The sequence below is a fragment of the Hyposmocoma kahamanoa genome, unplaced genomic scaffold, assembly GCF_003589595.1.
Source record: "Hyposmocoma kahamanoa isolate Upper Pololo Valley unplaced genomic scaffold, ASM358959v1 65, whole genome shotgun sequence".
NCBI lineage: Eukaryota > Metazoa > Arthropoda > Insecta > Lepidoptera > Cosmopterigidae > Hyposmocoma > Hyposmocoma kahamanoa.
The window spans coordinates 2506547-2518249 of NW_020653853.1; the positions used below are offsets into that span (position 1 = coordinate 2506547).

General features: G+C 38.1%; 1 protein-coding gene across 1 annotated transcript; it reads left to right on the forward strand.

The window, feature by feature from the left end:
* Positions 1–161: 161 nt before the first annotated feature.
* On the forward strand, positions 162–9906 carry LOC113231211 (Golgi-specific brefeldin A-resistance guanine nucleotide exchange factor 1-like). The gene is made up of 7 exons (XM_026465415.1): positions 162–239; positions 453–538; positions 1375–1545; positions 4104–4274; positions 5221–5320; positions 6491–6981; positions 9175–9906. Exons 1-7 carry the CDS (start codon positions 173–175, stop codon positions 9766–9768), a joined length of 1680 nt encoding a protein of 559 aa, XP_026321200.1. The 5' UTR covers positions 162–172; the 3' UTR covers positions 9769–9906.
* Positions 9907–11703: the final 1797 nt, after the last annotated feature.

Sequence of the window (11703 nt, forward strand, 5' to 3'; positions counted from 1 at the left end):
GGTAGCTCCCAATTATGAGTATAATTACTTTAAATATAAATACTTGGATATGTATAGGGAATGTTGAGTTTTAAGTGCAAAGTCGCAATGTGAAATTAGAGACGATCTTTTTTAATACCCCGTATGCGTTATTATAATTACAGGTTTTCCTTGTTTACAGCTTCTAGACTTGATGCACACCCTACACAGCCGTACAGCGCAAATTTTCAAATGGTGGCGTGAAGAAGCAGAAGGACAAGGTCATAATACAAGCATAATATGTACTAATTTCGTAATTTCTGGCTTTCATTTTTTTTACGCACAAAAAAAATAAGAACGAAAAAAAAAGAGAAATAAAAACCGCGCAGAAACGTTCATTGGGTTACAAAAGGTTACAAAAATTGAGTAACGACAGTAAATTATGTACTTAAACGTAAAAAAAAATTCAAGTAACAATGCAATTGTTTTTCTAGGTGCAGAAGATTACGACCTATGGGAAGTGGCATGGAAACCACTTTTGCAAGGAATCGCTCAGTTCTGCACTGATAGACGGAAACAAGTATGGGAATTATCAAAATTTATTAGTGTATCTGTTGATATTAGTACTTAAACGACGTTGCGTAGCGACACTGAGAAACGCATGCTGTCTCGCTTGTACACTTGGGTTGTGGCGTGCCAAGAGAAGGACAACTAGCGTTTAAATTATTTACAGTACGTAATCTTGTTATAAAACTTAAATTATATTTTTTATTTAACTCTAATACAAGACGTCGCCATCCTTCTTTACTATTTATTTTTATAACCTGGTTGAGAGATTAGTTAACAATAGTATGCGTGTAACGTTGGAATTGTAAATGTCACAAAACTCAGCCCTATTGAAATGGACTATAGGTCTCATCTATATACCGAAATTCGTCAAATTTGATTGCTGGACCAAGATTTAGGCATGAAAATGTAACGAACAGAGTTACTTTCGTATTTATAATCTTAGAATAATAACGCATAGAAACCTAGTTCGCACACACTAAGTGAGGCAAATTGAAGCGCTCCCAATGGGCCTACACGAGCGGGCGGGCCGTCAGTGCTCAAAGTCAACTTGCACCGCGAACAGATCAAGAATTTTAACTAAAAATGACGAAATGTGCGGTAAATGAGTGTAAAAATACGTCAGACAAACATAAAATAGATACTAACATCACATTCCACAAGGAAGTAACGCGTTTCAACTTGTATTTTTATATAAATATTCACAAAAACCGAAAATGAACCTACTACTAAAACTAGCCTACATGAATTTGATTTTTGCCTCACTTGTGACAGTTCGTTTGATATGAAACTATCATTCTATGCGTTATTATTCTAAGTTTATAATATTAATTTGGTTGGACTTGGCAGGTGGCGAACAGCGCCATCACGTACCTGCAGCGCGCGCTTCTGGTCCCCGGGCTATCGGCGATGGGCGGCGGCGGCTGGGAGGCGTGCTTCCAGAGCGTCTTGTTCCCGCTGCTCGAGCAGCTGCCCAGGCGGGCTGACACCACGTCCAGAGCCAACACTATTATGTGCAAGGTATGACGTCGCCAGTTCAGTGCCTCTGTCGCCACGCCTAAGGTTCAATCATAAAGTAAATTCTTTATTTTAGGACTGTATTGACCCTGAATAGCACGTTGCTACTTTGCGCTGTCCGTGGCCGCGTAGAGATCTTCCCTCGTACAGGTATTAGGACACAAGGGGCACAACAGCAAGTGCTGCATGGACTGCGTTGGGGCACCGCAGTCACATTGGGTTCGACTAGTATCCTTGAAACCCCATTTACACATCGTGTCTCTGCAGCGTCCTACCTGAGTGCGAAGGCGATTTAAGGACTTCCACGCGGGCCATCGCAGATCACAACCTGGTGGCAGTTGATCTTGAGGTACGATGAAACCTGGTGGTGGGGGATTTTTCCGTTTCCACAATGCACACCTAGTGACAGTTGGATGGTCACTCGTAGCCTTTGTGGTGCGCAGGAAGCTTTTACGGCTTTTGAGGCGAGATCGGGGAATTTGGTGGCCATATAAAGGGTGTCGACTGTCAGTCTCTTGTTTGTACTTCTCCGCGGAGCATACTACATCCCGACGCACGTATGGTGGTGCAATACCAGAGGATATACCATATTGAGGGGAGTTGGCTTGAGACAGCCCGGATCAAGCGTACTGTTTCATTAAGCGCTATGTCAACAAGTCCAGCATGTGCAGACCTATGCCACACCGGACACGCGTATTCACCAGCAGAGAAACACAATGCTAAACCCATAGTTCGTAGGACATCTGGCGCTGCTCCCCAATTGGTGGATGTTAGACGCCTAAGGAGGTTAAAGTAAATTACATATGCGACATTCTATCTATCACAACAGCCTTTAAATAGAGTATCTTTTTTCGCGTACACTTCTTCTAACTCCATTCTACTTCATAGGACTATTATAATTGTCCTAATAGGTCGTTGACGTCATATCGATCCTCTGGATCTGAACTAGTGGAATCCTCTGATCCCTATGATAGGCCTCTACACAAACCCCTACAGCCCTTCCTCTACCACCGCATCATGCCCCCTTAAACCTTTAGTACAAATGGCGGGTCTCATTCTAATTCTGTTATTGAGGGTCTACTCTGGATCTCCGTCCGACATCCGTCCGAAACAATTACTGTCAAATAAGTAATATTCGACAAAATTAAAAGACAAGTATCAAGTATGAAGCTTCATTCGCATCACGCGTCTTTTCATTTGGTCTAGTATTGCTTATTTGGCAGTAATTGTTTCGGACGGATGTCGGACGGAAATCGAGGGTAGACCCCCTAATTCGTCATACTCTATCTTCAAGTTGTCTAGTCAACAAATATTGTGTCTAAGTTAGTAATAAACATTGTGCAAACTTACCAACTGTAGTGCCGACCAACCAGTGCACTCCCAGCAGACGCCTGATATCTCATCTTCAGAATTTGAGATGCCTGGACTACCGTGTTAGTTCCCTCCTCTTCGGTATCGTAACAGAGTAAATTTATTAATGCTGGATATTAGAAAACTAATACTAAATCGCGACATAATTCGCGACAGCCTCCACCACGAGTTGACCGTGACAGTTGTTGCTAGCAACCGCGTAAATTATTTCACAACTTTGTACAGCAAGTTATTCAGCTCCTCTGGCGGTCACAAGAGGAAACAATATTTTGTATACAGACGTTTTACGCTGTCGTTAGCGATAACTGTCTGTCTGTAGTCAGTATGGTATGGGCACAGGTCGGTTGTATATGGAAAACAATGAAATGAAATAAAATTATTTTTAATTAACTATGGTTTCATGTTGGTTAGTTAAGTATAATGAAATAATTTGCATAATATTCAGTTGTAGAGGAGGTCCTTTGAAGTGTGGATGACGTAACCAAACTGGGTAAAATCTTCATGTCCATTGCTCCAAGTTTTATTTAAATAATTTACTAAATGCCAGGTTAACAATAACCAGCGGCGGTATTTAAACTATCAAATATGTTTAGGCAGTCGTCTCCACAAGAACTGTCTGAACTCGTATACACGAATCAATAGTACGGATGTTTCAAACTCCCGAGGTGTTACTCTTCTCCGCTGCAGGTGGAGGCACCAACTGCCACGTAATCAAAATTCTTTAGTCGACCCCTCTTACGTAAAGTATCGTATGTCGAAATTGCCAAGTTTACAGGGGAGCGTTTTAAACTTCTGAATTCACTAAATAAACATAATACGTGACTGTGGCATTTCTCAGTTTTATTCGGCAAAGCTCGTCACTCACATAGATAAAATTCTAGATATCGGTTAGATGATCTATTAGATGATCACTCTATGTGAGTAACGAGTGAATTCAGAACTCTCAAATACTCCCCTGTAAACTTGGCAATTTCGACATACGATCCTTTACGTAGGAGGGGCGAGATAGTCACCATTCGAGGGAAAAATCTTAGTGTCGCGATGCAGAATTTAGATAAAATGGTTTAATGCCATCTAGCGGGTTTTTAGGGAACTATGTGATAATCTAAATTGCTTAGAGATGTGTATTGTATAAAATAGGTTTGTTAGGCAATAAAATAAGTTAAGGTGTACCTTTCCGGGCCCGCTAGGTATTCCTCCAGCACCTGTCAGCGCTGTCCCCCCGGCCGACGTTCGGCGCGCTGTGGGTGCGCATCGTGGAGGTACAGCGCGCTCTGATCGCTGCGCCGCCCGACGACCCCCTGACGGAAGCAGCGCTGGAGTCGCTCAAGAACATGATCCTCGTCATGGACTCTGTCAGGGTAAGGACGCCTATTCACCCAGCGTCACACGTCTATTACGTCATCTGGCCAACGGCATACATTTTAGTATTAATTTCTATTTATGCCAAGAGATATTTTATTTTTCATTTTATTTAATCAACAAAGTTCTACAGCATTTTTATATTTATCTTACAAATGTGTTGTAGGCAGTACAAAAACCAATTACAGAAACTCACTACGTATACGTACGGAACAACACTCACAACAGCAGGAACATTTAAATCTGCCACAAATGGTCACACTGTTCTCAATCTCAAAATGACATTGATTTGCTAACTTTCGTATCTATCATTTAAATGTTGTCTACACATTCTTGTCACATTGTGTTTTATTTTTTACTTTATGTCTTATTGTATAATTGATTGTTTGATTAGGTATTTTATAGCTTTAATGTTTTATGTGTGTACTATAAAATAACCAATACTTTAGGTAGGTAAACATTTAGTCATGCTAAAAATGAGACGTACGTACAAGAAAGTTACCTAATCTATGGTCGAACTGAATTAATTGCGTTGTGTTCTTGCATCTATTATAAAATACAATGTTTTGCAATTTGTTTATGCCCGATTTCTAAAAATATACGAAAATATATTAATAACTAGGCATAAACTAACTTTAACTGCCTCCGTAGCCAAACGGTTACCATGCCGGACTGCCAAGCAGAGGTCCCAGGTTCGATTCCCGGGCCAGGAGAAATAGTTGTATGGCCTACAATTACTTCTCTCGTGAGTTTGGGTGTAATTTGTGGTTGTCTATGCGTGTGTCCATGGCACCCGCGACTCAGGGTTTCCCTAGTGCGCCCCTATGTTGAGTGTGTGCGTTATTTATTTATTATTTATTTAAACTAAAACGTAAAATTATACTAGCAAAGTTCATGAACGCTACTTCGTTGATTTTGGGTCAGCTTTCGCCATCCTTCTTTCAGATTTTCAACAACGGTGATGGATACAACGATTTGTGGTACATCACGTGGGACAAGATCGGAGAGTTCCTGCCTAACCTCAAGGACGAGTTATTCCCTCAAGGTATCCTTAACTTCTTTTGTATGCCAGATCAATTCTGCCCTCATCATAACTAACTCAATCGACATTTTAGCGAAATTGGGTTTTCAACATACTGGGATCAGCAAGATCTAAAACCTCCTCCAATCGATTTTTTTTATATGTTGTTTATTATCAGCTTTATTGTTAAGCAAAATCAGCGTAATTGAGTTACAAAAAAACTTACAACTAATCTCGAAAGTTACGGAAATGCAAATGCGTTAGTTATGACAAGGAGAGCAGAATTGTTGCCTCAACTTGCACTCATGATATCACACCGTTGGTATAATGAAACCACCTGCGATCATAAAAAAGTTTTAATTTAACAAATAACTTTTTAGTTTCTAACTTTCTGCATTATCGGAAAATGTAAAAAGTGAATTTGGTTTTCAAAAACAATTCATTTATTTGTGAAAACACAGGTTATATGGCAGTTGACATGTACAAAATAAGTATAGTTTCGCAGCGTCCGATCAAACATTAGACATACAAACATATTGAAGGTATATTACATACAGTTCAACAGACAAAACCAAGGTGCAACATGTTATTTTTTTTAAATAGTATACATATAACACAGTGCTACTCCGGGCTTTAAATTGCAAAGATCTGAAGGGCACTCCCACTGCGCCTGTCATCCTGAGACATAAGTTGACAAGTCCCATGTGACTGTATTTTTTATGGTACAAAAGGACGGGACGAGCAAGTCGTGTGCGTTGCTGTAAGCGAAACGCCTGTCCATAATAGTTGGAGTGTCACTCGGAGCTTCAAATTGTAAAGATCTGAGAGGCACTCCCACTGCACCCGTCACCCTGAAACATAAGTTGACAAGTCCCATGTGCCAGTAGTTTCATCAGCATCCTTCTACCGAAACGCAGTAATGCTCACATTACTTAGCGGCAGAAATAGGTAAGGTGGCAGTACTTCCCTGGAGGAACTCTTCGCAAAAAACTCTACTGAGGCTGTACTAAGTCGGTGTTAATATTCATACTACTTGTCTAATTCTTATTTATTTAAATACAAAAGTTTGGTTTTATAATCTGACTTAGCATTCGTCCCTAGCTAAATGTGTCTGTGTGTAAAATATTCAATAGAATAAGTAAATCGATGATTGGTAACAATTTAAAACCAATGTGTTCTTTCGTTTTATTTCAGTGCAGGATAACGCCCGACCACCTGCCAGTCTGCCAAGCCACATGCACCCTTCCCTACCCCCTACGCTACCCACCCTGATCCCCGTGGGCCTCACCGGTACGCCAACCGTCCTTCCTATCCCTCCACCAGGCCAAAGCCAACCGCCACACGCACAGATCCAGACACCGCCGATGACAACTTCACCAACTCAGATTTTGGGTCAAATACCAAATCACCAAAATCCGATGATAGTTCCTCAAACCATTCAGAATATTTACCAACCTTTGACAAGTAACGTATTGACCCAAAATCATCGTCCCATTCAAGTGCAAACATCACTGCCTATGTTATCTCAAATGGCCCATTCCCCGGTAAACATGGGCCAGACGCCACCGCCGATGACGTCACACATCGTAGCCCCGACTCCAGTGAGTGGCATGGTGCCGATTAGGAATCCTTTGTACGACCAGGCCGGGTTGACCTCTTCGGTGCTTTTGCAGCCCTTGAATGAGGTATGTGTTGAAAATTGGAATTATTTATTACTACTAGGCCAACTAAATATTTACTTAAACTACAAGTAGTAATACATATAGAGTGGATTTTGCGCGCTCGGATTGGTCGGGAACGCCCGTGGCGCATTGATTGCACCAGCACGTTTTGGGAGATACCACAATAATAATAGGAATCCTACTACATTCTAATTAGGCAAGCAAGACACAATTGAGAACATAATCAAAATTCATTAATTTCATTCAAAATCTATACAGACCACTTATCATCGAGTTGAATAAAATCAGAAGAAGAAAAAGGGCATTTTATTAAAGGATACCTTGTAGAGAATGCTACAATAGTTAAATTTCTACTTAAACGACAAAGTTCTAAATATACCGTAGTAAAGTAATATCTAGTTACACATTAAAAAATAAAATAAAATTCCGAGATTTCAGAGGGAGGTGTTAACCACTGTATGTGTATAACTTTCTTGTAGTTTAGGTAGATATGCTCTGTCAGTTTCGATCTCTGAAAATTATACAAATTGAATTTATTGCAGCATAGACGGCGATCTGTGCAGGTACCATTTGCGAGTACTAATTTATAAAACATGAACCTGGTACACGCATTGAGTGTATTTGATAACAAATTATTAGATCATTCCGTATTTATTTTGTGTTTAAGTATATATATATTGTCGATTGGCTTGCATACCGATTTTCATTACGTCGCCATCTCTGAGGTCCAGGGTCAATGTGCATAGATTGGGAGAGAATATTGTCTCGGGTCTGGGTTTTTGTGATACCGTCGTCGTTTCCGAGTTCCATACTTAGTTACTTAATTTTTTTTTGTTATTTAAATTTAAAAAAAGGGCGGGAAATAACTAAACGTCACTTTGACACATCACATGATTGGCGATAACTTTTTTATATTATTTATTTTATGACCTTGGAGTCAAGTGAAAATATTAGAGGTAATAAACATAGAGAGTAATATAAAAAAAAGTAATAGAATGCTAATAGAACAAAATTAATAAAAAGAAGTATACATTTTCGATGGATTTAAATACACGAATTAACTGAATTCGATATGATTAATAATCTGTTTTGTTCATTGACTTACAATTATATGGACGTCGGGTCCGCGCTAAAAAGTGTCCGCACTTGTAAGGCGCTAAAATCGTATACAGAGCGCGACACTCCGCTTTAGTCTTCATTTATTCTACTGACAGCGCGATACTGCGATGACATTACAATTTAAATTTCGAATAGGTTGACTTGGGACATTTTTTTCGTGGTTTTTGTATTAGACCCGTCGTCCATTTATTTGTAAGTCAATGGTTTTGTTCTTTTTATTTTTTATGTTTTATCTGTCTTTCTTGCTGATGTTTTGTGTAATCTAGTTTTTATAAATCTCTTGCTCTTTGGCATTTAAATACTTATCTTTATGTATAAGTACATCGAGTATATAACCAGAAATAGAGACGAAATAAGGGCCATCCATCACTGGCAACTCATCAGGCAAATTGGCCTTATATCAACGCTAAAATCACAAATTAGAAAGCTGAAATAATACAGAGCCAACAACTGACCTGTGTGTACCATGTATTCTAAAAATATTCTGTATTTATCGAGTTATTAGGTTTTCGCGATTGTTACACATAGGAAATGAAACTATTTATCCGGATTTAATTGCGTATATTTGTTTTTTCAAACAAACCGACGTTTCGGGGTCCCGAACATGTCAGTCAACCGTGACCATGGGACCTGTAAAGGGCCCAAAACGTCGGTTTGTTTGAAAAAACAAATATACGCAATTAAATCCGGATAAATAGTTTCATTTCCTATTCTGTATTTATTGTAATAAAGATAATATCTCCAACAATGGGGCCTGTTCCATTCGGTGGTGTGGGAAAAACAGGAAAACATCTTATTACAAGACAATCGGAATCACATTTCATCGGTAATTAAATATTGAATATGTCATTTTTAAATTTTCGTCCATTATAGCAATAGTGGTCGATTTGAAGTAAAACAATTGATGACACCCATCAATAGTTTTGAATTCGGGCTGACCAATCGAAGCGCAGTTGTCACCGTAATGATTTGGCAGAATAGTTTTCGAACAAATTAAACGACCTTACGTCTCTATTTCTGGTTATACACTCGATGTATAAGTATAAAAAGGCCTAAAAAAAACATACTTTTTTTCAGATGATATCTACACCAATCGGCATTACCCTACAGTCACAAATACCAACTCTATACCCGCAAAGTGACGTGACGGAAAAAACCGAAGCTCTTCATGAACCCGTAAAAACCGACCCAATAATCGTACCACAAGAAACAAACGTAACTTCAGCGACGCAAATAGAAACGAAGCCCTTACAAAACGCATCACTAGTCGCAGTGCCTGCATCTCCTCAAGTAACGTCTTCTCCAATCAAAAACACGATACTTGATATTCTAGACGACATGAAAGACGTAGAACAGAGCGAATTATACGCGGAATACCTAACAAATCCTTATAATGAAACTAAAAATCTATCCACAAAGGAGGCTGCGTTATACGAGCCAGTAAACAACCAAAAGATGACAGATACCGAGTGTTTAAATGAAGCTCTTCTTGAAAAGAAATCATTAAGCGAAAATGCTACTCCATTGCATAGAAATAAAGCTCAATTTAATTCAACGGATAACGTGAGACAGGAGTCGAGTATATTCAACTTTTCAAGTTACTTTGAAGGTGGTGCTGTTATGCCAGGTTCAGAAGTGTTTGATACTTTAATGTCCACACAGGAAGGATAGCTGGAAATTGATGTTGGAACTTGGTTATAGTTTTATTATAAAAAAAAAATTCATGTCTCTAATTGAGTTTTGGAGTCGAACTGGTCAGGACTATGCTGAAGCTAAAAATTTTTTTATTATTATTTATCGTTGACAAATTTGCATTGAATGTTCAGTGTGTACACGCTTGGCAGTACTGTCGCTGTTAGTTGTAAGGGCGTATGTGACTTTTTTTATTTTGTTAAGCATACTGCCGTGATCATGAAAAAAAGACCTATTTTTCGCTATTTTCATTCTTTCCTACGCGGATATTTTTTAAATTTGGTTTCTTTAAACATTACTTTTTCAGTTTTGAGCTTTTGTCGCAAGCGCCCTTTCATCTAACCGCGGCAAAGTACACAGGCCAAGTTCTTAACACGTGAAGTCCTTATTGGTATATAAATTCAAGACTTCAAGATAACATTTTACATAATTTGGAAATATCTTCTAGTTTTACCTTTATCGATGGTTGGGTTAAATCAAAACTATGTACTCATTCTAGGACAGAACAGCGTTTACCGTAATTACGTAAGTACGTGGTACCACGTTTAACTGTATGGATCTCAAAATCCAACTACGGGCTTTAAAGTGCGAATTCAAAGTGCTTTCTTTGTTGTCGCCTACTGCTTTACCATACTTCACCAAAGACAAGTAACAACAACGTTCTGACAAAATTCAATGATTTTTACTATCAGGTCATATATATTGCGTATCGGGTTAAAATTCGGAATCTACGAATATATCCGAACGCTGTAATTTGTCTTATTGTTATCCTGTTATTCACTGATTTATTTATGACAACGAAATACCCACTCACCCAACCTTCCATATCCTTTTTCATCCAAATTCCGTACCTCTTCCATTATCTGTAATTCTGCTTTCCCAGCACTTTCATTGGCTAAGTGCGTAGGCAAAGTTATTAATATAAAAAAAGAAACTTTATTAAATTGTCATAAATACGTCAATCCAATAAGTTATAGACGCGGCAACAGCATTCGGAAATGTTCGTGGCTCCCGGATTTTCCCGATGGGCCTTTTTCACAGCCTGGTACTGTATATACATTGAACATTTTATATTAAATCAATATAAGCACTACGGCAAGAAAAGTACTGACCTTATTATATGCGATACTATGTAAGTACTGTCCATGAAAGGGTTGATATAGATAATGACTTAATTATAGACATGAACCGTAATCCGCCACTAAATGTTACGTTTGTTGGTATAAATCTATACCTCCAATTAACACTTCGCTAATTTTATTTTTAATTTAAACAGCCTAATTTAATTACTAATATTATGCTTTTCGAATTTTATGACAAAAACAAGGAACAAAAAAGTAATTTTGTGAAAAAAAAGAAAGAAACTAAAAAACAAAATAAAAACAGAGATGACCAAAAAATTTAATTGGCGTAGTGGTCATTGGAGGTATCGAATTAACTATTTATTGTATAGATTACTGTAAGATCGAATAGCTATAAATATTACCAATAAAACCATTCGAACTGGAGAACATGTACACGTGACAATATAAACGTGTATCGAGGGAATGCCTTAGTTGAGTAAAGCGTCATTTTTGTCTATGACTAAAAATATAAAAATAGTAATTTATTTAAATTTCGTTTTAAAAAAAGAGCAAAATATTATCAGTTAAATTTACGCAGTAATAGAGCGTTACCGATTTTGCACATTTAGTGTCAAATAAACCGATAAACAGTCCCTTACCTTTGCGATCATTTTTATAAATTTACAAAAAAAAAATAGTACAACTACTATCAAACAAAAAAATCATCTTACGTTCTATCATGGACCAATAAACACGAAAGGATTGCTAATTTCGATACAAAAGAGTGTACTTTGATTTAAACATTCACGATTTTCACACAGTATTTGATTTTTAATTCGGGACTTAATCA